The sequence below is a fragment of the Exophiala oligosperma genome, assembly GCF_000835515.1.
Source record: "Exophiala oligosperma strain CBS 72588 unplaced genomic scaffold supercont1.5, whole genome shotgun sequence".
NCBI lineage: Eukaryota > Fungi > Ascomycota > Eurotiomycetes > Chaetothyriales > Herpotrichiellaceae > Exophiala > Exophiala oligosperma.
In genome coordinates, this window is record NW_015622822.1 from 617002 (window position 1) to 643829 (window position 26828).

General features: G+C 50.3%; 12 protein-coding genes across 12 annotated transcripts; 9 read left to right on the top strand and 3 right to left on the bottom strand.

Moving 5' to 3' along the window:
* Nucleotides 1–198: 198 nt before the first annotated feature.
* PV06_05605 (uncharacterized protein) lies at nt 199–3203 on the top strand. The gene is made up of 2 exons (XM_016406628.1): nt 199–518; nt 586–3203. The coding sequence occupies exons 1-2, from the start codon at nt 464–466 to the stop codon at nt 2466–2468; spliced, it is 1938 nt and encodes a 645-aa protein (XP_016262232.1). The 5' UTR covers nt 199–463; the 3' UTR covers nt 2469–3203.
* Nucleotides 3204–3392: 189 nt separating this feature from the next.
* PV06_05606 (uncharacterized protein) lies at nt 3393–5987 on the top strand. Its single transcript, XM_016406629.1, has one exon. The coding sequence runs from the start codon at nt 3873–3875 to the stop codon at nt 5766–5768; it is 1896 nt and encodes a 631-aa protein (XP_016262233.1). The 5' UTR covers nt 3393–3872; the 3' UTR covers nt 5769–5987.
* On the bottom strand, nt 5943–7417 carry PV06_05607 (uncharacterized protein). The gene is made up of 4 exons (XM_016406630.1): nt 7220–7417; nt 6959–7157; nt 6582–6869; nt 5943–6484 (listed from the first exon to the last, which is right to left on the bottom strand). The coding sequence occupies exons 1-4, from the start codon at nt 7363–7365 to the stop codon at nt 6245–6247; spliced, it is 873 nt and encodes a 290-aa protein (XP_016262234.1). The 5' UTR covers nt 7366–7417; the 3' UTR covers nt 5943–6244.
* Nucleotides 7418–7702: 285 nt separating this feature from the next.
* On the top strand, nt 7703–9671 carry PV06_05608 (uncharacterized protein). Its single transcript, XM_016406631.1, has 2 exons — nt 7703–8401; nt 8464–9671. Exons 1-2 carry the CDS (start codon nt 7859–7861, stop codon nt 9604–9606), a joined length of 1686 nt encoding a protein of 561 aa, XP_016262235.1. The 5' UTR covers nt 7703–7858; the 3' UTR covers nt 9607–9671.
* A 161-nt stretch (nt 9672–9832) lies between these two features.
* On the top strand, nt 9833–11434 carry PV06_05609 (uncharacterized protein). Its single transcript, XM_016406632.1, has 3 exons — nt 9833–10022; nt 10071–10296; nt 10350–11434. Exons 1-3 carry the CDS (start codon nt 9955–9957, stop codon nt 10641–10643), a joined length of 588 nt encoding a protein of 195 aa, XP_016262236.1. The 5' UTR covers nt 9833–9954; the 3' UTR covers nt 10644–11434.
* A 388-nt stretch (nt 11435–11822) lies between these two features.
* Nucleotides 11823–12824, top strand: PV06_05610 (uncharacterized protein). The gene is made up of 2 exons (XM_016406633.1): nt 11823–11971; nt 12029–12824. Exons 1-2 carry the CDS (start codon nt 11936–11938, stop codon nt 12536–12538), a joined length of 546 nt encoding a protein of 181 aa, XP_016262237.1. The 5' UTR covers nt 11823–11935; the 3' UTR covers nt 12539–12824.
* A 616-nt stretch (nt 12825–13440) lies between these two features.
* Nucleotides 13441–14707, top strand: PV06_05611 (uncharacterized protein). The gene is made up of 3 exons (XM_016406634.1): nt 13441–13580; nt 13632–13779; nt 13836–14707. The coding sequence occupies exons 1-3, from the start codon at nt 13551–13553 to the stop codon at nt 14444–14446; spliced, it is 789 nt and encodes a 262-aa protein (XP_016262238.1). The 5' UTR covers nt 13441–13550; the 3' UTR covers nt 14447–14707.
* A 309-nt stretch (nt 14708–15016) lies between these two features.
* PV06_05612 (uncharacterized protein) lies at nt 15017–18247 on the top strand (the record flags this gene model as incomplete). The annotated part of the gene is made up of 1 exon (XM_016406635.1): nt 15017–18247. One exon carries the CDS (start codon nt 15017–15019, stop codon nt 18245–18247), a length of 3231 nt encoding a protein of 1076 aa, XP_016262239.1.
* An 808-nt stretch (nt 18248–19055) lies between these two features.
* PV06_05613 (uncharacterized protein) lies at nt 19056–19558 on the top strand (the record flags this gene model as incomplete). The annotated part of the gene is made up of 3 exons (XM_016406636.1): nt 19056–19251; nt 19332–19439; nt 19512–19558. 3 exons carry the CDS (start codon nt 19056–19058, stop codon nt 19556–19558), a joined length of 351 nt encoding a protein of 116 aa, XP_016262240.1.
* A 928-nt stretch (nt 19559–20486) lies between these two features.
* Nucleotides 20487–21654, top strand: PV06_05614 (uncharacterized protein; the record flags this gene model as incomplete). Its single annotated transcript, XM_016406637.1, has 2 exons — nt 20487–20827; nt 21028–21654. The coding sequence occupies exons 1-2, from the start codon at nt 20738–20740 to the stop codon at nt 21652–21654; spliced, it is 717 nt and encodes a 238-aa protein (XP_016262241.1). The 5' UTR covers nt 20487–20737.
* Nucleotides 21655–21884: 230 nt separating this feature from the next.
* PV06_05615 (uncharacterized protein) lies at nt 21885–24984 on the bottom strand (the record flags this gene model as incomplete). The annotated part of the gene is made up of 5 exons (XM_016406638.1): nt 21885–23434; nt 23497–23606; nt 23667–23795; nt 23865–24739; nt 24798–24984. 5 exons carry the CDS (start codon nt 24982–24984, stop codon nt 23116–23118), a joined length of 1620 nt encoding a protein of 539 aa, XP_016262242.1. The 3' UTR covers nt 21885–23115.
* A 153-nt stretch (nt 24985–25137) lies between these two features.
* PV06_05616 (uncharacterized protein) lies at nt 25138–26815 on the bottom strand. Its single transcript, XM_016406639.1, has 2 exons — nt 26507–26815; nt 25138–26396 (listed from the first exon to the last, which is right to left on the bottom strand). Exons 1-2 carry the CDS (start codon nt 26603–26605, stop codon nt 25359–25361), a joined length of 1137 nt encoding a protein of 378 aa, XP_016262243.1. The 5' UTR covers nt 26606–26815; the 3' UTR covers nt 25138–25358.
* Nucleotides 26816–26828: the final 13 nt, after the last annotated feature.

Genomic DNA, 26828 nt, shown 5'->3' on the forward strand with positions numbered 1-26828 from the left:
TTCTTCAAGTGTCAGTGCCACCTCGTTGGCTTCTCAACGGATCGCCCGGATGGACGAATATGAACAAAATACGAGGATTAAACAGCAATTTTCTCCACCCCGTCGGCTTCAACGCGAGAGAATTGACATCATCGTCCTTGGAGCTGAATCTTTTCCTCGTACTCGGAAACTATTTTTGCCATGTCAATCACAAGCACGAGATACACAATTCGATGGAGTCCTGACTGAGCCTTCACTTCCAGGCACTTCCGCATCATGATTCGACAGGCCCTCACAGCACTTGGATATATCCATCTTTTAATGCTCAGTGTACAGCCTCACTGCTCAACGGTAATATACCAGTACTCGCATTCAGGTGTTTATTCATAAGTGGTGTTTTCTTTTCACTGTTACTTTTCCTACTCTTCTCATCCCAGCCCACGTAGACTATCGTGCGGTAGCTTCGATAGGAACCTTGGCCACTATGAAAATCACCCTTCTAACAGCAGTCCTGAGTGGTATATTTGCTACCACGAATGGTAAGTGACATCCGAGGATCCCTTTGCTTCTCGAAGAGTGCCGCCTACTGACACTTTGGGCTCGCAGGGTATGTACTAGATGTCGAAGAGGCCGCCATCGAAACATTCCAGAATGCTCGTCGAGCGCTGCCCAACTCTCCCAAGGGATACACCCCGTCTCGAGTAGATTGCCCTCGAGATGCACCTTCAGTACGGGCCGCTTCGTCACTATCTCCGAACGAGACGGCGTGGCTGGAAAAGAGAAGAAACAATACCGTGACACCCATGCGGGCCTTGTTGAGCCGATTGAATATCACAAATTTTGATGCGGGCCAATATATCGACAACCATGCTAAGAATGCTTCTGCCCTTCCGAATATTGGTATCGCCGTGTCCGGAGGTGGCTGGCGAGCGTTGATGAATGGCGCAGGCGCACTGAAAGCGTTTGACTCTCGGACGCCAAATAACACGGGGGACGGGAAACTCGGTGGTCTGCTACAGTCCGCTACATATCTCGCGGGGCTAAGTGGCGGAGGTTGGCTTGTTGGGTCCTTGTTCATGAACAATTACTCAACGGTCGGTGATTTGCAGACAGACACCAGTGGCTCGGTGTGGGAGTTTGGGAACTCCGTCTTCAAAGGACCCGACACTGGGGGCATTCAGCTTTTTGACACGGCCGAATACTATGGTCATCTGGCCAGCGACGTCGACGGCAAAAAGGATGCGGGATTCGACCTTTCTCTCACCGATGTTTGGGGACGAGCTTTGTCCTTCCAGCTCATCAATGCCACCGACGGTGGACCGAGCTACACCTTCTCCTCGATCGCCATTTCGCAGCCATTCATAGATGCGGATTCCCCATTCCCTATCCTGGTTTCCGATGCTCGAGCTCCCGGGGAAAAGTTGATATCTGGAAATGCGACCATCTACGAGTTTAATCCATTCGAGATGGGCTCATGGGATCCGACCTCCTACGGCTTCGTTCCCACCCAGTATCTGGGTACCAACTTCACAGCCGGCCGTGTTCCAGACAATGATCAATGTGTGATTGGATTCGACAATGGTGGTTATATCATGGGGACTTCATCGTCCTTGTTCAACCAGTTTATTCTCAATTTGAACCAGACTGACATCCCCGCAAGCCTGAAGGGTTTACTCGCCGACGTCCTAGGGGACATTGGCCAGGACAACAACGACATCGCAGACTACACGCCCAACCCGTTCTTCCACTACAACCCCGAAACCAACCCTTCGGCAAACTCGACTCGCCTGACTCTTGTCGATGGAGGTGAAGATCTGCAGAATGTCCCACTACATCCATTGATCCAGCCTAACCGACATGTTGATGTTATCTTCGCCGTCGACTCATCCGCCGACACCAGCAACAGTTGGCCCAATGCCACAGCCTTGGTCGCCACCTACGAACGATCTCTGTCAGATATTGCGAACAACACCGTCTTTCCCAGTGTTCCCGACCAGAACACCATTGTCAATCTCGGTCTCAACACGCACCCGACCTTCTTTGGCTGCAATGTGTCCAATTTTACGGAAGGATCTAATATTCCACCATTGATCGTCTACATTCCCAATTCGCCATACATCACATTTAGCAACGAATCTACATTTACCTTCACCACCAACAACACGTACCGAGACGCCATCATCCTCAATGGTCAAGATGTGGCCACCATGGGCAACGGGACGGTGGATGAGACGTGGCCTACATGCGTCGGCTGTGCTATTTTGAGTCGAAGTCTACACCGCACAGGTACCGACGTTCCGGACGTTTGCCAGCAATGCTTCAACCACTTTTGCTGGAACGGTACGATTGACTCTTCTGACCCGCGACCTTATGAGCCGACACCCATACTTGCCAAGTTGGATATTTCGAGCAAGGGGGTGTCGTCCAAGTTGTTCAATCGCTGGACCGCGGCAGTCGCTGCAGTGATGGCCGTTGCTCCCTCACTATAATACACTTCCTTTTTGGGATCAAGTCCTTGGATTTATGACCCTTGGTGATATGAGGACGCCAAAAAAAACAGTTAACAGTAGTTGGAGTTACACAGCATCACGGCCGAAGGTACACGACAAAATGAAAGGAGGGCTTGTGGATTTGAGCGGGTGCATTCGAACGGCAATTTGGGAAACATCTGTCCAGCATGGAGCATAAAACTGTGATTCGTGTTGATGGTGGGAATATCATGAACTTTTGGACATGGAGTTGGCATCGGAGCTAAATGAGGGATGTAGGTATATATAACCAGATGTGACGAGACCTTCGTTTAGAATACATTTCCATGCAACACAATCTGAGAATTGATACTCCCTAGAATTTGACCATCACCTCGAATAACAGATAGATGTTGTCACCTCTGTTTGTACTCCGGACTTCGAGTGCCAGTCCCCGTGCCGGTAGCCGATCACTCCCTCGTGCCCACGCCCTTCACGCCCTTCACTAATTCTCCCCCTTTTGGTTTTACGACCCAACTAATTAGGTATCTCTAGCTACCAGTACTATAACGCGTACCATATTTTGTGACCATCACCTCTCTAACGTAGGGCACCTCCGTTAGGGATGATTTGGCGGACCCTTACGTAGTACTCGTAGACAGTACTCGGACTTCAGTGCGGTCGCGATGGAGGTGGTGGTGGTGGTTACCTTGTAGTTTCTGATAGTTTTCCGACCAAGGTACATATAGAACAGATAACTCGTCATCTTTCAGCATTATACAAAGTACAGACTCATATTCTTCCCTATACAACTGGTCAAAGTCGGGTCGAATTGAAAACAAAAGCCGAGTTGTGACCGCCGGCAGATTTCCGCCCAAGCGTCGTTGAGCGTCATTGAAAACGAAAAAGATCGACAAATTTCTTTCCGCTGCAAAACGTTACGACCGAATGTGATGTACAGAAAACTTCGTACAACTACCACGAGTCCGTAGTATTGATTCGTTACATCTTTTTGGAACGCCTTTCTTTCTTTCTTCTTCTGTAACACCTCGGCAGGACCAGTACATGTACATATACAACAAACATCAACAAAATAAGACGACAACGTTAAGGGACGATAGAAGACACAATATAATATCGTTGGTTTGTATTTCACCAGGACGAACTTGAGCATCGTATTAGTACCTGTGTATTCCCTACGGATACTCCACACACCAGAACACCGTCGGTCCTGACGGCCATTCTCCCCGGAAAACACCAAGAGGAGGCCAAAAAAAGAGTCATCAAAACACTGGTAGACATCTCGACTAAAAAGTCATGAGAGGTGTCTGCCTTGTACATTGTTAACGGATCGAGAGAAGAGGGGCGAGACGCAGATACCTGATTTTTGGTTTCAAAAGCCCGAAAAAAAGAAAGAAAACGAACATGACGTCCCACGACGACACCATAGAGCGAGGAGACGTGGCTCTCTCCCGACCACGGTCATCCTTCTCGTCATCATCACCCCATGTCCACGAAAAAATCGAGGTCGAAAGCATCGTTTCCAACGAAGAGCCATTACCGGAATTGGAACCTCCACCACATCATCACAAACACCAACACCACCGGGACGACAACGGCGACGACGACGACGACGACAACCTCGATCACGACATCACGTACGAATACCTGACGTTCGACACCGAGGTCCCGCCGTTGCCGGGCCTCGACCTGCGCAAGTACGAATCCGCGCTGACGTGGTCCCCGGCGCACAAGACCACCATCTTGATCCTCTGCTGCTTCTGCACCTTCTTCGCCGCCTACTCGGCCGGCAGCTACTCGATCGCCAGCGTGCCCCAGCGGGCCAAGTGGCACCTGTCCCAGACGGCCTTCAACACGGGCGTGACGGCGTGGGCGCTCGGGTTCGCCGCGTCCCCCATGTTCCTCGCCCCCTTCTCCGAGATCAACGGCCGCCGGCCCGTGTTCCTGGGCAGCGCCGTCGTCTTCCTCGCGGCCCTGATCGCCTGCGCCACCACGCCCTCCTTCGCCGGCATGCTGGTCGCGAGGTTCTTCGTGGGCGCCGGCGCCAGCACCTTCTCCACCATGATCGGCGGCGTCCTGAGCGACGTCTACACCAACGAGGACCGCAACACCCCGATGGCCGTATACTCCGGCTTCGCCCTCGCCGGCACCGCCGTGGGCCCCTTGTGCAGTGGCTTCATCGTCGGCCAGGGGGTGAGTTACCGGTGGGTTTACTATCACCAGATCATCGGTGTGGGGGGACTGTTGGTCGTGGTGTATTTCTTCTTTAAAGAGTCGAGGGGGTCGGTTTTACTCAGTCGGAAAGCCAAAGCCATCAATCACTATTTCGATAAGGTGGATACGTCATCCACCACCACCACCATCAACAACAACAACACTGGTACTGGTGCTGACATGGACAAGGTCAAGATTGAAAAGGCAGAGGTAGAGCAGGAAAAGGGTAAAGATTTATCATCATCATCATCATCATCACCGGCGGCAGGGCCAGAGACAAATCCACAGTCATACAGACACACACCACCAACAACAACAACAAGAACAACAACGCAACGTATCCGTTACAAGGTCGCCGCCGACGAATCCCGTTCGTCCCTTTCGCACATGCTTTATCTTTCGCTCACGATCCCTTTCAAACTCATGTTCACCGAGCCCGTCGTGTTCTTTTTCAGTCTCTGGGCCGCCTTCGCCTGGGCTCTGCTGTACATGACCTTTTCCGTGATCCCCCTCGTTTTCAGCACCCGCCACGGTTTCGACACCGAACAGTCGGGCGCCGTGTTTTCGGCGATCGCCATAGGATCCATCCTCGCCACCGTCGTGTCGGTTTTCCAGGAACGGATCGCCAAGAGACACTGGCCGAAACTCCTCACTTCCTCCCCCGAGGGCCGGCTGTACTTTGCCTGCCTCGAGGCCGCCCTGTTGCCCGTGGGGCTGTTCTGGTTCGGCTGGACGACCTTTTCGAGCGTCCACTGGATCTCCCCGGTCCTGGCCTTGGGTTGCGCCCAGGTGGGGATCTTTGCCATCTACCTCGCCGTCTTCAATTACCTGGCCGACGTCTACCATCGGTACGCCTCGAGTGCTCTGGCCGCCCAGGGTTTCGCCCGGAACCTCTTCGCCGCCGTTTTCCCCCTGTTCACCGACCAAATGTTCAGACGCCTGGGCTACCCGGCCGCCAGCAGCCTGCTGGGCGGCATCGCCGCGATCTTGACCGCCGTCCCTTGGGTCTTGTTGTTCAACGGGGAGAAGATCAGAGCCCGGAGCAAAATCGCCAGACAGATCATGTCGAATCAGAATGGTTCTTGATTCCAAGGGGCCAGATACCTCACAAGGACCGGATCATTTGATATTATTGGGTACGCGTCGATGCTCTCCTACCTGTCATGGGCTTCGATCAAGGATGGCTGGTCTCGCGACCGCGAGAATTCAAGCCGATCACTGATGTATATACTTGTATTTGTACGTACTTGTATATATAAATGTACATAATGCACTACAATACATATACATAACTAATATTCCTTCCTCGGTTTCCAACAGATCAGATCAACCTGAGAATACTTTCTAACACTCGAGATAATGATCGGGTATGATGTGAGGTCAGACCCCGGTTTTACATCCTTTGGTCAAAATGGCATCGGGCTTATTCATCTCTAAAACTTTTCTCATATGGATATATGTGTTGACTGATAATAGCATCCTGGTATACATCTAGTTTGTTTGGCCTACAAAAATCCTCATGAGAAGTCCTTTTCTCGACTGTTGATCTTTGGACGGGCTTCTCAACGAAGACCTGCAAGACGACGCTCTTGTACTTCTGTGAGAGCTCTGCTCCCCGACAAGAATGCGATCACTCCCAGAGCAGACAGTACCGGCAAAGTCTGAAACAGGTTCCACGTGGTGTAGTAGAGAAACAAGACGGCCTCGATACCGAAAATGGACCCCACAAACAAGGCGTGTGAGAGAGGAGCGTCCGAAAGGGCCTTGGAGAGGTGGTTGACGTTACCACCTAGGTATCCCCACTGCGATGGCGATCAAAGAAAGTCAGCATTAGGTTACGGAGTGGCCCTCGGTCATCACACAACAATCAACAAAGGGGTTTTCGACGAGACGACTTACGGCTCCTATCAATGGCGAAAAGGTGGCGATCACAAAAAGTAGGAAGACACTGCTGATCGCGATGCTCGGGCTCTTGGGATCGGTGCGGAAAATGTGATGTATCTCGGGGAGTTTTCCATAACGGACACCTTTGTCGACGACGGGGACTGGAACGTTCGGGTCAAGCTCGATGGTCAGAGGAAAAGCCTCGCTGTTGTATCCTTCTGAAGAGCCGAATGAGGCAATGACAATGGTCGCTGAAAGCGGCGTCGAAGACCGTAGAAATTGAGAGGGTAAATCTTTCTGTGTCTGTAAAAGAGAGAAAAATCCCCAAATGATCAGCCAATTGATCCTCTTATTACCTTTTTCAACGTTCTGAAGGTAAAGGAGGAAATTACCAGTTCGAGCTTTGCTTTTCCCGACTCTTTGATGCTGAAAGGGTATGAGATGTCGAGCTTCTTGGACGAGTCTTGGACCAGGAGGAACGCTTGATGAGGACGTTTGGTCGTCTTGCCGTCTTGCGTGGTCAGGATGACCTTGAGTGTGTCTGCTGCTCCCAACTTCACGGGTTTGGACAGTGCCTTCGAAGGTGCAAGCCTATAGAATCGGTAAAGTCAGATGCTGCCCATTTCAATCGCTGACGTGGACGCTGAACGTACTGCTCCTTGAGGCCTCCTCCAACGCCTGCGCCCTTGGTTGCGACGCTGACAGATCCTTCTGTGAATGTCCATGACGCAGCTACAGCAGCCGAAGGGAGGACGCAGAATAGCAGGGCGGCCTGCGACAGCAGACCTTGCAATCTCATTGTTGCTGAATTTTATAGTCGAATGCAACTCAAGTTCAACGTTCAATGCCCAATGCTCCGTACGGAGTACAAGAACATGTTACGACGTCGCCAGATGGGCTTCTCCAACGCCAAGAGGTTTGAGTTATGTAAGCAGTCCAGACGAGGCTGCGAGGCTGAGCGCACGTGATTTGGCGTCTGAGGGCGGCGCATACGTTTAACCGGCCAATGAGTCGAAGTTTTTCCTTTTGGTAGCATCGTCCGCTCGCACGCCATCGGCGCTTTTTCTCATTGAACGGTTTCGCGATTGACATGACAGTAATCCCCAAGTTCCATCGTCCATGTTACTCAACGAATACTACATGCTGCCACTTATCCCATAGAAGGCGTGATCGTCGTGATACATGATGGAAAACCAAGGTAAGGACCATATAACTATGATTTCCCGTACCCCATATGGCGGAAAGCCACATGCGTGACAAGCTTGCATCAACCTCTAGACCAGCCGGTCACTATGTCGTCCTTCGATATCGAGGAACAAAAGGGTCAGTCATCAAAGTCGGGCCTCGACGTGTTGCCCGGTCCTGGTTCCGACAATGTCGACGACACAGTCCATATCAGAGCCGACAAGCTCGCTCGCAAACTGTCGGCTCGTCAAGTACAGATGATCGCAATCGGAGGCACCATTGGCACCGGTCTTTTTCTGGGTACTGGCAAATCTCTGGCCACTGGCGGCCCAGCCTCGACGTTGATCGCATACGCCATTGTCGGTGCAATTGTCTTTGTGACGATGTTGAGTTTGGGAGAAATGGCCGCGTTTGTTCCTGTCGCCGGATCCTTCTGCACGTACGCCGGCCGTTTTGTTGACGACTCGTTGGGATTTGCGTTGACATGGAATTACTGGTTCAATGATGCTGTTTCTACTGCGTCGGATATAATTGCTCTCCAGCTCTTGCTGCAATTCTGGACGGATAACTTCCCAGGCTGGGCTATTAGTTTGATCTTCCTGATCGTCGTCATCTGCCTCAATCTGATGTCGGTCCGAGTATATGGCGAGGTATGACTCTCTGTGCTGAATGTGAAGGCTCCAACAACGGTTTATCTGACGAAATGTTTTAGGTCGAATACTGGCTTAGCTTGCTTAAAGTCGTGACGATCGTCGTGTTCATCATCATTGGAATAGTGGTCAATTGTGGAGGCAATCGAGACCACAAGTACATTGGCGGCAAATACTGGCACATTGGAGATGCGCCTTTCGTCGATGGCATCGGCGGCTTCGCATCTGTATTCGTCACCGCCTCATTCGCCTACGGGGGAACGGAGTCGATTGCTGTCACCGCGGGCGAAACTAAAAACCCGGCCAAGAACTTGCCAAAAGTTGTGCGGAATGTCTTCTGGCGTATCCTACTATTCTACATACTCTCCATCCTCCTGATCGGTCTGAACGTACCATACAACTACCCCAACTTGAGCGAGAAATCGACGGCCACCAGTCCCTTTACGATCGTGTTCACCGAAGTTGGAAGTCATGTTGCCGGCAGCTTCATCAATGCAGTTATCTTGACAAGCGTCATCTCGGCCGCCAACCACGCCTTGTTTGCGGGCTCGCGCCTCATGTACACACTTGCTGTCGATGGATATGCTCCCAAGGTTCTGGGAAACCTGAACCGATTCCAGATCCCCTGGATCGCAGTCTTGTGCACCTCTACCATCAGCGGGCTCTGCTTCGGGGCAAGCTATATCGGCGCTGGTCAATTGTGGACGTGGTTACAGAACATCGTTGGCGTGTCGAATCAGTTGTCTTGGATCTGCATCGGTCTAGCCTCCTTGCGTTTCCGGGCTGGCCTGAAAGCACAAGGCCTCGAACACCTGCTACCTTTCAAGAATTGGACGTACCCAGTCGGGCCAATCCTAGCAGTTGGGCTCAACTCTGTGTTGGTCCTAGTGCAAGGTTGGTCGTGTTTCAGTCCCACATTCAGTGGGGTGGATTTTGTCTCCTTTTATATCGAAATTCCAATCATGTTGGTCATGATTGTCTTCTGGAAGCTGTTTAAGCGGACACGGTTCGTTCGGTTACACGAGATGGACTTCGTTACCGATCGATACGACTTGAATCCCGAGTACCGGGCAGAGCATGAGGAACTCTCAGAGGCAGGCCAGACGGTCTCGACGAAGAAAAGATGGGCTCAAGCACTCAACGAAGGAGAGGAAGGGACGTGGGTAGGCAGGGTAAAGAAAGTCGGGATGTGGCTGTTCCTATAGTTCAGTATGTAAATTATCGATACCATCGAGCCGAGAAACCAAAACAAGGCTCCTTACGATTTACGACAGATTATATTCCAGAGTTTCCTTCCACGTGTATGGTGTACATGCTATGATCAGCCTCGTAGGCGCATTGCTGTAGAAGTCACGTGTCTACAATCGCCAAGGAGATTTTTCTACTGGAACTATTCGCGACTGCGGGAGAATGCAATTGTCCAGCATTGAACACACGCAGCAGTGGAATGACTATGGAATTCGGACAAGGACTGACTTGAGTTGGAGTTCCTGGGGTCAAAGGGTGCATTATATCTACACCGCTCGTTCTCTGAATCGTGGGTGTCTTTCGACATGGCTACGAAGGCGCAAAATGCGCCTGGCTCAAAACAGTCCGCGAATGCGGGCACTCCCAATCAAACGTATGACTTTGAAATCTGGTCTGGGATATGAGTAGCTGACCTCATTAGTTTGTACCTGCGAAATCTTCCGGAGAAGATCAACAAAAATGAACTTAAACGCGCCCTCTACATGTTATTCACCACCTACGGACCAGTCCTCGATATCGTTACCAGCAGAGTCGGCTCGAAAGGCCAGAGTATGCGCGGACAAGCACATGTTGTCTACAGAGATATCCAAACGAGTACGCAGGCCATGCGAGCGCTGCAGGGGTTTGACTTTTTCGGGAAAGAAATGGTATGTTCAGAATGAAGCCTGCAGACGAAAATCGCCGTTAATCTTTGCCCCAGGTCATTGTCTACGGCAAAGGACTGTCCTCCATAATACCCAAACTTCGAGGCACTTTCGAACCTCCAAGCACAGGCAGTGGTGCAAGCGAGACTACAGCTCTACAAAAATCAATTTTCAACGCTCCGCCTTCTGGACTTTCGGATAGGCCAACAGAGAACGGCCAAACGCAGTCCGAAGTCAACGGTGAACCTCATGGCACCAAACGAACAAGAGAAGAAGAGGAAGACGAGGACGATGAAGTATCAATGGAAGAGGACGAGGATGATGCTCCGATGGAAGAAGATGACGATTGAAGCCTTTGACTCATTCTTTGGAGAGGTATGTCTGCTTTAGGCAGGGTGAATCTACAGTTTGAAGTCTCGGAAAGCGATTCGAGGTCTCGGCACGGATTCGATCTTGACCGGCCCTCAACTCGCACGCCAACATTACATCCAACTTGGAATGAAGCTTTTCAAGAGCCGTTTGATGGTCTGGCTCGATGTGCTGATTTCGAGTGTGGATGACTTTACTCTGCAAACAGCGCACTCGGCACATATAATCCCACCGACGTACCAATCAGACCAAGCCAGAGCAAAAGATACTCCTCCGGGGACAAGTCTCTTTCAGGCTTGAGAACGGAAAGCGCTTCTGGGGTGTTGCAAGGATGTATGAAATATGCGGGTTGGTCAGAGATTGGGTGATGCTGCACCATTAGCGTTCGCATCCATGATTCTTGTGGCGAACAGCTCCCACTTACTGCCATGCTGATTCCTCCCATCACTCCGACAGTACGGAGTGGCTCTTGCGAAGTCTTTGGTACTAGCAAGTCGTATATTTGGTCAAGGCCAAAGTCAGCCTTGCCAGGAATAGGAAGGCATGAGAACCAGAGAACAGGGACGCTGTATATTGGCGATAGGGTGATGGAGAAGTTGACATCTAAGCGACTTGTATCGTCCTTACTGTCAACGACCTGGGACTCTCAGCGAATGTTTAGATTCAAGAGAAAAGTCCATACAGTATCCCGATCGGTTGTTTCAGCTTCCACGATCTTATGCAACTCCTGCTCGTTCTCTCCACTTGCCCTCGTACCTTCAATGAATCTTCTCTGCTTGACTCTTAATTCTTCGTCTGTGCAATGTACACTCAACCAATCTGTGTCATTCAGTTTGTCAAAGCATCGGTTCTCCAGAGCCTTGCACGCAGCACGGAATTCGGGCTCTGTTATCGCCGGAAAGGCTTGTATATACCCCATTTCTCTGCTTGCATCGCGGCCGCCTGTACTGTCCCTATGATCATGGGGGGTTGAAAGCAATGCGAATATGAGTTGACTCGTTACAAGGTATGAAGAAGAGTGATCTTTATGTATTGATCAAACAGTTCTAGTCAGGTAGATGTGGCATGAGAAAAGGTTGCCGCTCATGGCCAAGCATTTGTGACTTCGCTGAGGAGAATCTGTTTACTCCGTGTCCGTACTTTTGTTACAAAGTGCAAATGTAATCCGGGCGCGACCTCGAAATCCCCAAGATCGACGTGTTCACGTAAGACGACGTTTTTTTGATCCGGAATACTTCCAAGGCCTCCCAAACAGAGGCTTCACTTCAAAACGATGTCTGCTAGACCACTTCGAGAAGCGCCTCGAGATGTATGCAAATACTGTCAACCCTTAGTGAGGATCGGGACTCACTCTTTCTCTTTGCAGCTAGACTCAATAGCCAAACAAGAGGAAGCCCTCATCCTACCACATTTCACGGCCGACGATGCGTTGGAAATTGGTCTCTCGATCCGCAACCGCCTGAGAGCCCTGACCCATCTCTCCGCAGTCGTGAACATCTCGCTTGCGAACAGCAACAACCTCCTCTTCCACGCCGTCAGCCGGCCCGGGGTACAACCTGACAATGACATCTGGGTATCCAGGAAGAGAAAAACGGTACTGCGGTGGGGCGTGAGTACGTGGTTCATGCACAACAAGATGCACGGGGACGAGGAGGCTTTCAGGAAGAAGTACATGCTCGGCGAGTCGGCCGGGGAATATGCCATTCACGGAGGAGGTCTGCCCATCAGGGTCAGGGGGGTCGAGGGCATCGTTGCGGTCCTCGTCGTGAGTGGCCTCAAGCAGCACGAGGACCATCAAATTGTCGTGGAGGCTCTGGAAGAGTTCTTGGACGACACAGAGAACGAGCCCAGGTCGCCATCAGGTCCCGAGCCATAACCTGGATTCTGGACGTGTGGTCTACGACTGTGGTGTGTCTATAACGGGAACTACAGGACAGTGTACATACCAAGAACTAATCAATCTCTATCAAGGTAATTACGATCGTCTGGCGCTGGTTGCATGGAGACTCTCGACTTCAATGACGAAGCAGCGGTTTCGACATGTTTTCAATGCAATTTCGCAGTCCTCCTACTGGGTTGAAATGGCTTCTACTATCCAGCTTCTCTTATGATTCAGCTCACAGAACTTGAAACTGTGAATAATATTTCCTACCAACTTTGGCATACAAAAACTAGCAGGCCCGTCTCATTCTTTTTGGTATTGCTTAATCTTCGCCTAATGTAGGACCGCTCAAGCTTATACCGCCTTCCTATCCGATTCGTACATATACCCTGCTGGCAACCAGCAACTACGAATCGATATTGTATTGATAGCAACAGAGGGCAGCTGGCCAAAAACTTCCATACACGGCCCATTCCCAGACTCGAGTACTGCTCTTTGACATGGTCGCAACATTATGCTGGATCTATTAGTAGTTGTCCCTCTGCTCTGCATGCTCATAGCGATTGCGACAGCCCAAGCCACCATCTTTGCATTCATGAAGGTCTACAAATACAGCAACTCCTAAAAACCTTGACGATCTTGGAAGGATACCTAGCGAAATGGCTCAGCTGGCACGATGAGGAATTTCAAGCAATTTGTACAGTATTCAACCAGAATATAGCATTTTCGATTGACACTGCACACGTATCCAGAGTAGTGACATTTGGTCGTAGTGGTACGGAGTCAAGAGATTGTCTTATGGCAGCCTCGTGAAGAATTTAGTCACGTGAAAGGCTGGGCTGTGGTTGAAGGCTTCCGCTCTTTGACGCGGCGGACCGAATGTACCATCACGATCGCATCCTTCACCTTTTCGACGATTGCCAACCTCAAACACCTTTTCCTCTTACAGCATACGGTCACTTATCACTCTCTGTTCCTTGTGCCCACCTGATCGTTCGTTCTCAACATGAACCACTATCCTCAAGCCTGGGGTCGAGTAGGTGGCTTCAATGCTACCGAAGATGAATGAATGCTAACGTCCCCAAAGCCCAGAGACGACGTCTATGGCCCCTATGACTCTTCCTACCTCAAAACTTCGATGCCGACGACTCATACACAGTCTCCTGCCGTGACAGGAACATCGGTGTTGGGTGTTAAATTCAAGGATGGCGTTGTCATTGCTGCCGACAATCTAGGTACGCAGTTCAGGTGTTTGTAGTCCCAAGTCTGCGTGACTGACTTTCCATTGCAGCTTCATATGGATCCCTCGCACGGTTCACAGATGTCAAGCGTCTACGAACATTCCCCCCAAACACCGTCATCGGCTTTGGTGGCGATGTCTCCGACATGCAATACCTCGACCGATTACTACAGTCACTGGACATTCGCGAGAACTACCTTTCCTCGAGCGAACACACTCTCAACGCCAAGAACCTTCACACATACCTCTCCAAAGTCATGTACAAGAGAAGAAGCGACTTCAACCCGCTGTGGAATATGATGTTGGTTGCTGGTTTGGACGACGATGAGAAGCCGTTCCTCGCAAGCGTCGATCTACTCGGCACCACATTTTCAAGTCCGACGTTGGCGACTGGATTTGGCGCACATTTAGCTCAGCCTCTTCTCCGGAAGCTTATGCCCAATGACGAGGAAAGCGTCAAGGACGTCACGAAAGAGATGGCCATTGAAGCGGTCAAGGCAAGTTTGAAAGTACTGTTCTACAGGGACGCCAGAAGTATGGACAAATACAGTATTGCAGTGGTGACCAAGGATGGCGTGGAGCTCAAGGAAGATGAAAAGCTAGAGAACCAGAGCTGGGCCTTTGCTGATCAGATTCGCGGGTATGGTACGCAGACCGCATAGAGGGCGCCCTAGTTAGAGATACGGACCCAAAGCCATACACATTACTCCGTATATGCACGGCGTTTGGCGAATTCTGGTATGTGGCCGGTGGGTTTCTGTAGGCAAAGCTATGTTTAATGAGATGCAACCCAAGTTGCACTGGACTCTACGAGTGCATCTCTCTGACTGTACTGAAAAGGCCTGGGCCCCGGGCGAGGCTGACCTGCGCAATACCACAGTAGGCTATGATTGGTGAAGCCCTGGGCGTGAGTCAGTCGGCGGTTCGTCAATGACGTCCCCGACATGATTTTTTGGAGAACATCGGGCGAGTTTACGAAGAAAATCAGCGCCACTAAGTGAATGTGACTGTTCGATTCAAACATAGAAAAGTAGGGAGTCGTTGCATTCCTGTAGGACACCCTTCCGGCTACTGACTATTATATTCTGTTTAGATTATTCACTGGGACCCTCCAAAATATCTTTCCTTTTTGACAGAGCGTTAAGTTGATCCGCTTGTCATCGAACCGTTCATTACCACCCACCACCCTGGATCGTACCGCCTTGGAACAACCACAACCACAGACAACTGCGATGGAGTCAGCTAATCCTCAGCGACCAGCGGGTCCAAGCAACCGAGGACAAAGATCTAGAAGGAGAGGCCCTCCAAGAACACCACGGCCGGCACAAGATACTCCACGAGTGGCGGGGACAAGAGCCTTTGGTGGCCAACTTACACAACTAGACGCAGAAGCACCAATGTTTGTGCCGGCCTCATTACCCCCAGTGCCTGCAGCTTCGAGCCCCAGGCCAAAGACCTCGAATCCCCGCCCTTCTCGAAATCGAAATGATCAAAGACCTGCAGCCCCAAAACAGCCGCAGTCACAGGCGAGAAGAGGCTCGTTGTCCCGATCTACAGCGCCCGACATTGCATCACGAATACACGAAGATATCTCAAGTGGTGTTTATGAGTGTGCGATATGCACGAATGAAGTGACTAGACATTCCAAAGTGTGGTCATGTCGCACTTGCTGGACGGTGTTCCACATTGGATGTATCAAGAGATGGTCAAAGAATGAAGGCTCGGCCGTCCACCGCCCTGCTGGTCAGGAGGAGGATGACTCTCATTCAGGGAAGCAGTGGAGGTGCCCAGGCTGCAACTTGCCAAAAGACACAACGCCATCATCGTACACGTGCTGGTGTGAGAAAGAGCTGGATCCGAAGACGATTTCAGGCCTGCCACCACATTCGTGCGGGCAGACTTGTGGTCGAGAGAGAACATTTCCCAAACCATGTCCACACCCATGTGAACTGCTATGTCACGCTGGACCATGCCCACCGTGTCCGTCAATGGGACCGACGCAGTCTTGCTTCTGTGGTAAGGAGGAGACCAGACGAAGATGTGTAGAGACAAACTACGAGACTGGATGGAGCTGTGGCTCGGTTTGCGGTGATATCATGCCTTGTGGAGAACACACTTGCCAACGATCTTGTCACGAGGGTCTCTGTGGTGCATGTACCACGGAAGTTGAAGTGAAATGTTATTGTGGGAAAGTGGAAAAGAAGCTACCATGTCACGAGAAGGGCGACGAAAAGGAGAGCTTTTCCTGGACGGGCTGCTTCGATTGTGGTCAGCTGTGTGGGAGGATGATGGACTGCGGAAAGCATCACTGCGAAAAGCCGTGTCATCCCCAAGACGAAAAAGAAGCACACTGTCCCAGGTCTGTTGATGTGGTCAAGTTCTGCCCTTGCGGTAAGACCGCTCTGGCCGAGCTAGATATCGATACTCGAAAATCATGCACAGACCCCATCCCAAGTTGCCAAAAAGAATGCGGAAAGACACTGTCCTGCGGTCACCCGTGCAGACAAACCTGTCATTTGGACGAGTGTGAGCCTTGTACCCTCCAAGTCTCGGTGAATTGTCGATGCGGCCGAAATTCGTTCGAGGTCATTTGCCACGAAGCTTCGGAGGATCCTCCTCAGTGTGGCCGGTTGTGCAAGGCGAGTCTAAATTGTGGTAGGCACGAGTGTGGCCAGAAATGTTGTACTGGAGAGAGAAAAGCCGCGGAACGTCAGGCTACGAAACGGAAGCTGAAACCTCTCGTGGCTGTCACGCGGGTGTTTGACGAAAACATCGAGGCCGAGCATATATGCACTCGTCCTTGTGGACGCCGACTCAAGTGTGGTAACCACGATTGCATTGATCTGTGCCACCGAGGCCCATGCGGAAGCTGCAAAGAGGCTGTTTTTGACGATATTGCGTGCGCATGTGGCAGGACTGTCCTGCAAGCACCTCTACCGTGCGGTACACAACCTCCACCATGCAACTTCCCCTGCACCAGAACCAAGGATTGTGGACACCCTCAAGTGGCGCACAATTGCCATCTCCAAGATGAAGAGTGCCCGAAGTGTCCATTCCTGACAGAAAAGGATTGCCTCTGCGTGAAGAAGACGTTGAAAAATCAGCCGTGCTGGCGGATTGATGTCCTTTGTGGTCTGGTCTGTGGCAAAGCACTCAAATGCGGTTCGCATACATGCCGCAAGACGTGCCACAAGGCAGGCGAGTGTGAGGATGCTCACCAACATTGTCAACAGGAGTGCGGCAAGGCGAAGAAGACGTGTGGGCACCCTTGCGAACAACCGTGCCATGCTCCTTCGACGTGCAAGGAGGACAGACCATGCCCATTCAAGGTCATGATTACCTGCGACTGTCAGCGAAAGAAGGAAGAAGTAAGATGTAACGCACGATCAAGCAATCCTGAGCCTTCTGGACGGCAGACATCACTCAAGTGTGACGATGAATGTGCTCGATTGGAAAGGAATCGAAAACTGGCCATGGCCCTGCATATTTCGGACGACCACACTGACGACCATGTTCCGTACTCGACAGCCACATTACAAATGTACCTCGAGGATGTCGCATGGGCCCATGCGCAGGAAGAGGCGCTTCGACTTTTTGCGGCCGACGAGACACAGAAGAGATATGGCTGCCAACCCATGAAGAGCCGACAACGGAGTTTCATTCACAGTCTCGCCGAAGATTTCGGATTTGATTCAGAAAGTCTCGACCCAGAGCCACATCGTCATGTTGTCCTGTTCAAAACACCCAAGTTTGTTGCTGCACCGATGAAGACTCTAGTACAGGCTGCGCGAGTTAAGCGAGCTCAACTGAACGTCCCTGCACCTGTTCAGAGCGCTCCAGAACGGAAAGCAGATGAGGTCAAGCATGAGTACAATGGATTGATGTTGACCAAACCGAAATTTGCATTGACAGAAGATGAACTCCGGCCTGTGGTCAAAAAGGCAACACCTACCATTGACCTTGACATTGTGTTTCTGCCCAACGACGAAGGAGTGGCTCTGCTCCCGTCCATGTCTTGGGAGACGCCAGAACAGCTTACGACGCTGTTGACCAGCTTACAGCCTACTATTGCCGGCGAAGTGTCCAAACACAATCTGGCAGGGTCGGTGGTACTTTGCCAATTCGACACCACCGGTATAGACATCAAAGTTGTTCAACAGCAAGGAAAACCCAGTGACAATCTGACGAACGGGTGGTCTAAAGTTGCCGCGAGAAGGGCTGCACCAGTACCTGTTCCTCAGGTTAGACCCGTTGGACAAAGACCTGTGTATACAGTACTGGGAAGTCGGTTGGCAGAAGCAAAGAAGAAGAAAGAAGAGAATGAAGCAAAGTTGAGAAAAAGGGTAGAAGCACAGGTTGTGGATGATTGGGAAAAGGAAGTTGAGGAGGAAGAAAGAAATGAAGTTGATAGTGAAAGGGTGGACACTGATATTCCTGGTGAGCCGAGTACGAGTATGGCATGAGGGTATGACTTGGACAGACATTACTCGTGCTGAGTTGGTTCTTATCGATGCAGATATTCAGCTTGTACGGACCATTTTGAGCTGTGATCAATCTGGTACAACAGGTAAGGGCACGCTGGGCTGAATAGAGAGGCTGTATGTACTCGGTAGTGCCGGTGATGCCTGTAGCCCCCTTTGTGGCGCCTATGACAGCTGCAGCCAGGTATGAGTTCTAGGCCATTCTACACTCGTCCAAGGTTCCTCGTTAGGGCCGGTGTCTACCATTCCATAAGGGTATTAGCGATGGGCATCGTCGTGTATCTTCCGAGCTGAAAAAAAAGCGAGACCAATACAAACTCGATTCGCTTGGCCGACGTCAGACCTTGATGATTGCTTCTTCTTCTTTCTTTGCGTCTTGCGTGGCAGCGTCTTCTATTCCTTGTGTTTCCTTTGCGCAATTCATATCACATCCGAAGAATTTCATGTCAAACGATTGAATCCAAGCTTTTACACTACCGTTCCAGCTCATCACTTGGTCGTGGTGGCTCAATTTGGCTGGATCGTTCGGTAGCTGCTTCGTCACCGTGTTACGGCTCCCCGCTTTCATCTTGCTGGTGGCTTCTTGTTCGGTTTGTTGCTTCTCAGGTCCCCAATGTGTCACCTTTTGACATACAACTCTGCAAGACCTACATAAACCCACACTGCCTTGATCATTCTGTCCTTTTCTTCTCTTTCTTTCCCTCACATAACTCACTCTACGCCTTTCGTATCCCTCGAAACCTCACAAAGATCTCACTCGATCGATTAGATTCAAATCCTAAATTTTAAAATGGATCAGCTCAAAGGTGCCTTGAACAGCTTCACCGGAGGTGACAACCAACAACAAGGTCAAGGTCAAGGTCAAGGACAGCAACAGGGTCAGAACCAAGGAAATGGAGGATTTCTAGGTGGTATCGGTGACAAGATCAACACTGCAGCTGGTGGTGGCCGAGAATCCGAGAAGAAGGAGGATGGACTTGACAAGGGTGAGTAAACTTTTTGTCCACCTTGGTACTGATTCGAGAGATCTTGAATAGCTAACTGATGATTCTCTCGTCACATACAGGGATCGACTTTGTTCAAGAGAGATTCCTGGGACAAGGACCACAAGACAATGAGAGTGCTCTTGAACAAGCAAAGGATGACCAGATTGCCAACTTTATCCGAACGCAGTGTAAGTACCCTTATATCTTGTCTGAGATATTGTGCCACGTGGGAAGTGTTAGATACTAATAATATATCTTAGACAAATCGACCACCGGTAACGACTTTCCTATCAAGGACCAAAAATGAGTTTGGAAACTAGCGACTCTCGGTGGAATGGGCCAATGGTCGAAGGATTGCGTTCCAGACAAGGCAAGACAAGATATGACGAAGGAGCTTGGGGTTCGTTCTTCAAAATGAGTACAAGGATGAATTGTACCAAGGGGTCTCTCCAAGGGTGTTACTTGAGAGGTGCATAGAGATATGGTACATTTATCTCTTGAAGGGGTCCAAATACCCGTCACGGAGTAGCATGAATATCAACATGGCATTTTATGGAGTATTCAATGCATACCTAGATTCTCCAGTGTACGATGTTTCGCTCCCAGTTTTTTCCATTGTTTCGTTTCGTTGTGTGCTGGGTAGATAGGGATGGCATTGGGTTCACTCTGTGTGGCGAGTGGTGACTAGTGAGTGGTACATTTTTGACCATTGTTTTCATTTTGGTTGTACCATTAAGATTATTTGTAGTTGCCTCGGACATTAAAAGGACGAGGACTCTGTAGGTAGATACTTGGTGGTCATGTAATCTATTGTAATACTCCGTAGATTCCGTTCGAATACGGAGAAGTCGGTCAGAATACGGAGTAGTGCCTTGACTACCCATTGTACGTGTAGTAGTGGTGTATGTATCTATTTGCGGTACTGTTCGAGTCAAGACCTCGGACTCGGGGTGCGGAACCAGCACTCTGCAAGTCTTTTTACATATTACAGGAGATACTGTACGAGAGTATTGAGCGAGGTCTCTCTTCCTTGCCGGGGAGATTTGTTCTACTCGTGTGAAATGAACCTCGGTTGTTTTACTCCACATTTTGTCCATAAGGAACGAGTATTATACTACTTGGTAAGCCCGTACTCTACTGCTTATCTCTCTTTGCTTTTTCGAAGAAGAAACACAAAAGGTACGGAAATCGAGAAGGAATCGAAAAATCGAAAAACAGAACCTGGGACTTTGGAACAGTGATAAACAAATAAACAATAACCAACCAATACGAGATCGAGTCTAACACGGATCGCACGCGTAACGAGGTACCACCACCGAACTTGTTTCAATATTACTCAACAAACCAGGGGGAAAAAAACCCTTGCTTGACTCAACTTCACCGACCGATCCAATTGGAAGGATAGCCCTGCAGCCAAAAGACAACGACCAAAAGAAAAAGAAGAGTCGACCCACTGGAAGGGAAAAAAAAGAGAGGACGACGAAAAATGGCCGACAATACGAATGTCAAACCAAAGATAACATTGTACGTGGACGTTGTCAGTCCATTTGCCTACCTTGGTTATTATATGCTCAGAGTAAGTAAATTTTTTGCTTTTTTTTCTTTCTTTTTTTCCCCCTTTATTCCTTCTGGTGCGTCGTCGCATACTGCATACATGACCGAGTCATCGTGTCTTGTTACTCGCCATACGTATGCCCATCCAGTCTCCAAACAACCTTGGAAAAACTTGACCCTTTCTGAATTCTGACCGATTTCTTCCTTCTTTGTTGTCATCAGAACCATCCGACCTTTTCCCCGTCTCGGGTGGAAATAACCTACACCCCCATCTTCCTGGGGGGGTTGATGAAACAATGTAACAACACCACCCCCATCAGTATCGCCAACAAAGGGGTCTACATCGACAAGGAGAGACGCCGGTGGACCAGACAGTTCAACATACCGATGAGGACGGAATTCCCCCCGGGGTTTCCAATGTCCACGCCTACCCTGAACGTTCAAAGATTTTTGACCGCGTTGAACTTGACGAGTCCCAAACATTTGGTGACCGCTTTGGATGTCTTGTATGGTACTTTTTGGGCGCCACCCGACACCGACGCGACAGGAACAAAAGTTTGGGAGACTCAAGTCTTTGCCGGCCTCCTGAAAAAAGTCATACCTTCGGAAATCGTCGACGATTGTTTGAACAAAATGTCCACCAAACAAGTCAAGACGGAATTGTCCTCTCGCACACAACAAGCTTACGAGGATGGTGCTTTTGGGTTGCCTTGGTTCCAGTGCGAGACCGTCGACGGACAAAAGGAAGGGTTCTGGGGGTTCGATCACATGGGTCAGGTCGTCAGGTTTTTGGGTTTGAATGAGACCATACAGGATGGGACGACGGGGGAGTTGAAACCTTTGTTGTAGAAGCACCATCGTGAGCATGAGAATGAAAACCATACGAGTATGATTGTACGTATACCGTCTCTCATACAACAAACATACAGCAAAGTAGAGGTCTACCCAGATATGTATATACGACTTTTCCCCTTTCCAATAGTTCACATTTTTCTAATTCAGTACATACTAAAGTCGTTTGACAAGGGTAGTTTTTGATCCGGCTGGTGTTTTGACATTTTCAAAGATGGATAACGAACAGATAGACGTTTTGACTTGAGATAATCGGCCAAATGTGCCGAATTGCTTGTAAACCCATAGTCGCGAAAGGATGGCGGTCGAAAGACATCTTTCGGCCAAATTGTCATCCACGAATGCTCCGTACTGAGCTTGGGTATGTATATATATACACACACACACATGCAGATATGTTTATAAATTCTTCGAGGTTTGAGCATCTCAGGAATTAAACACCCTTCAAGACCATTACAAGTTCTATCATAAAAAGTCACGAAATACAAACCCCAGCATGTCTACGACCCAAAAAACAATCGCCTTGATTTCGGGAGCAAACACTGGCGTAAGTAGTCTCAAGTACCGCCTGCTCGTGAGATTGATTGATCGATCTGACTGACCCACTTTTGCCCTCTTCAAAAAACAGATTGGTGAAGCGACCGCCAGGATCCTGGCTCGAGACCATGGTTTCCACGTCCTCGTCGGTTCTCGGAATCTGGAGGCGGGAGAAAAAGTGGCCAAATCCATCACCTCCCAAGGACACTCTGCCGAGGCCGTCCAACTGGACGTCACTTCCGACGCATCCATCGCCGCCGCGGTCGACAAGATCGAAAAGGATTTTGGTCTCCTCGACGTCCTCGTCAACAACGCGGGTATCTTGATCGACTACGTGCCCGGGGTCAACGAGTCGACCAAGGGCCTCACGACGAGAGAAATCTTCACCCGGACCGTGTCGGTCAACGTCGTCGGCACGGCCTGTCTGACCGACGCGTGCGTGCCACTGTTGCGAAAAGCGGCGGCGGCCCGACACCACCCGCGTGTCGTCTTCGTCTCTTCCATCATGGGGTCCATCCAGGAGGCCGGCGTCAAGACCAACCCCTGGTACCCGCTCGACTACAAGGCCTACGACACCAGCAAGGCCGGGGTCGACATGCTGGCCGTCCAGTACTCCAGGATCTTGGAGGACGTCGGGGCCTCGGTCAACGCCGTGTGTCCGGGTCTGGTCCGTTCCGCCCTGACCAGGTACACCATGGGGGAGACCCCCGAGGTGGGGGCCAGGAGGATCGTCGAGTTGGCCACCGCCGAGGAAGGGGGACCGACGGGTACTTTCACCAACATCCACGGTCCCATTGCATGGTAGAAATTCTTTTTTTTTTCTTTTTCTTTTGGAAGAAAAAATTGGTGAAATCTAGGCGACGGCGCGGTCGATCAAAGGTCGTTGAGGTTTGGAAATTTTCAGGGTCGTATCATCGGTTGTCATACCATACTTCCAATCAGATTCACCAATGATCCGGCATTGTCGATTCCTGCGTTCCAGCAGTCCAGTTTTCTCGCACTTACAGAATCGTCGCGGGCCGAATGTTGCGTGTCGACGAGATCACCGACCGTGACTAGTCCGTCCATTTGAAGCATTCGACTGGCGGCGTATTCCGTCTCCCACGTTGTTTGGGAGGTTGCTTCCCACACTGGTTTTGGTCCGGGGAGTGCCATGCTTCTTGTACTCCCTGAAGAGTCGCAGACACCACCAGTTTTCACACAGGCGGCACATCCAATGAGTAGCCACAGGATCGTCATTCTGAAAACGACACCGTGATCAGCAAAAAAACTGACTTGCCTCGTGTCTCACACAAAACATACCGTCTCCGGGATTCTGCAAAGATCCAATCTTCCCAACATAGACTTGGGTTCGTCAATTCACTTTCACTCCCGTGTCCACCAAACATGCCTTTGAAGGTGACGCAAAAATTCTAGAAACAAGGTTAGCCACCACTCTTGTGTATGTGTGCGGGAAAGAAAAGGTGACCTACAAATAGTATGTGTGTGATTTCTTGACCGTACCCGGCATTGATCGGTGAGTGATCCACGATACACATGATTAAATATACCATGCAAGCTTGTTGTGCCGCGAGATTGTCGAATGGAGACATCCGAGGCATCTTAAAAGCTACCAGTCAGTTCGTCCGGTCTATACTTTTTGTCTCTAAGGGCCAGGTACTACCACACACCTCATTTGCAAGACGATTACATTCCGCCCCGATGGTCCGCCAGAGAAAAGGTTTTGTGTCTGGCGTGCTGGAAGCCAACATCTGTGCGATACCCATGCAAGTTGATAGAGCATCAGGTAGATCCGATGGTGGTGTTGATTTTGTCGCCAGGACATTGGAGTGAGGGTGAATAAACCAAGGGAGTGTCTCTCTCCGACGCATCATGACAGGAAACGCGCGCAACGCTTGGATGACGAGGTCGGCACTCCGGTGAGCTTCTGGTCGCGCGTGACCAGAAACGGTCCTCGCCAGAGGAGTGTCGGTGTCGACGGCAAACGAAAGGCCTCGTTGTGTCCATGTGCACCAGCCAGACGCTTGCTCCACAGGGACGATCCCGCCTTTCGCCGCCGTAGGCGCGGTTTTCGAGCAACCGGGATGGTCCCATATCAAGTCGTCGAAGAGTGATGAGCCGTCAAAGGTACTGAATGCGTCTTGAAACAAGTATGGCTCTGAGTTGACTAATTGGACAAAACCGTCGCTGTTGTCGACGTTGGCTGTAGTCGTCCAGGGCTCGAGGCCGGTCGTGCTGTGCTCAGAGTCGGTCGGTTCGGTGTACATGGTCGGATCACTGCCCGAGAATGTTCCGCCGACACTTGGTGACGTCGTGGGGCTGTAGACTTTGGGTTGATCTATACGTTCGTCCACGGGCGACGACGACCTCGGGTTGCGCGTTGATGCTGATTCATCATAAACGCAAGGCACACCTCTTTTCGTACATCTCAGACACGGTTTCTCGAAGCTACATTTGACCTTTGAAGTGTTGCAAGCCCTGCAAGATCGCGGTCGGCTTGACGTACGACTTCCACAATAGCGGCGATGTCGATTTCGTGAGGACTCTATAGGACGTTATTAGAGGATAGGAAATTTTCCTCACAAATACAAGCAACACCGTACCTTTGATGAATGGTTTATCGCAGAGTGGGCAGAAATGTAGTGTAGACGGTCTAGATGATAGGGTAGGGCTCTTGCCTGGTTCGCAGGACCTCGTCCCTAGATTCATACCCCATACCTCTGTCAAATGACAGAATACACGTCCTATTCCAGAAGAAGATTGAGAATTGATTGAATAGGATGAAGACATCGACGGTGGTGAGATGGATGGATGACTAATTACTCTGCAAACCTCGGGCAATTTGGCCGAATTTTGCTTATGTAAGTCGACTGTTTAAACAGAGAGAGGCAAGGCAGAGAGGCACATCACTTTGCATTTCGCAGATCCTCTATCTTTGACTGGGTCTCACTTATGACTGCTATGGAAAACAATACATCACTTGCATGGTCTATTCTGTGAGTTCAACCGCAGGTCTAACAAGATTCAGTCATTGCAGGAACCTCTAACCTCCTGTAGTCACGCACGATGGCTTTGCAGTCATTCAATCTCGTGTACTCTAGACTATGCTTCTAGTAATGGTCATGATCTCGTACCGTAGCCATGGTAATATTCAGACAAGTCCATCAGGTAATTTTCTCAATCTTCAACACCCCATTCTCCTCCTTTCCATCCTCTCCCTCAAGAGCAATAAAGTCTCCCTTTTCTAGTCTTCGGATCCATCTAGTAGACTCCCCTCTGGCTAGTATGAATGTTAGTCTTGCGCTTGCTGATTCCATCGCCTTGAAAGCCGTCCCGGGCAAAGGTGTGTACGTCCAGCGTCCAAAGGCCCAATTCAACACATAAAGGCTTTGGCCTTCCGAGTCAACCGAGATCCCTGGTTTACTCTCGCCGGTCGAATCGGGAGGGGGTTTGGACGACAAGACAAGGCCTTTGATCCGATAGACTTCGTCCTTTGGTGCCGACAATAGTAGATCCTCAAAAGACTCCAGCACCACTCCTTGAGGCGGCTTGGAGGTGTCCTGATTACGCAGCACAACGCTGAGCACCTCGACCTCTTCTTGATGATGGCCGTGCGAATGTCCATGACCGTCGGTATGGTCATGTTCGGACTCCTCATTGAACTCGATGGCCCCTCGTAGTCCCTGTGCACGAACCATGGCGCCGTCGATACCCATGATCAGTTCGAAGTCGACCCATCCCTTGTCACTTTTCACCCACGCAACTTGGACGTCGAGATCGCCCACACGGTCCAGGGCTTCGTCAAACCTCCGTTCATCCACATGCTCCCACTTGTTGAATACTATCAAGTCGGTGAATTTGGCTTGCATTTTGGCCGTGTAGCTGGTGTCATCGTAGCCCTTCCAATTCTCGACATCAATCACACTGATGACCCCATCCAAGGAGAACGTTCCGGGGTTCTCTCGTGCCACCCTGTTGACCTCCATTGCCAGAGTCGCGGGAAACGCCGAGCCAGAAGTTTCGATGATGATCCTGCTCGGGTTCACCGTGTCTCGAAGTTGAAACAGTGCGTCGCTGAGTTGACCAACGAGGTTGCAACAGATGCAACCGTTGAGAAGTTCTTTCACACCAGATATGGAAGCCGAGCCTGCAAGTTGTGAGTCGACAGCAACATCTCCAAATTCGTTCTTGAGGAGGGCGAGCTAAATAGTTTGCATCAGTAACTCGCATCCAAGCAAGCTCAGATCGGTCTGCCAGAGTAGCCAAATATCTGTGCACTTCGTGAAGGCGACAAAGGAATATCCTTGCTTACCTTGTAGTTTTTGGGCAACTGTGGAATTAAATTCAAGATTAACGTCGTCTTCCCTGCTCCCAAGAAGCCGGTTATGATAGTGACTGGAGTCGGAGCCATTGCTCGTAAGCCCCGAGTTCGTCGTCTGTCCTGTAATTGTTGCTAGAGACGAGAATTTGTTGGGGATTCTCAAGGTACCTAGTATGGCTGATAAGAATAGGAAATGTCTGGTCTAGTACAACAAGCGAGAAAATAGAATTGGTGCTTCCTTGGTATATGTGGTCTAAATTCGCTGAAATTCGTTGTTGAAGTAAGGAATGAATTCTTGCGCGAGGCTTTGATG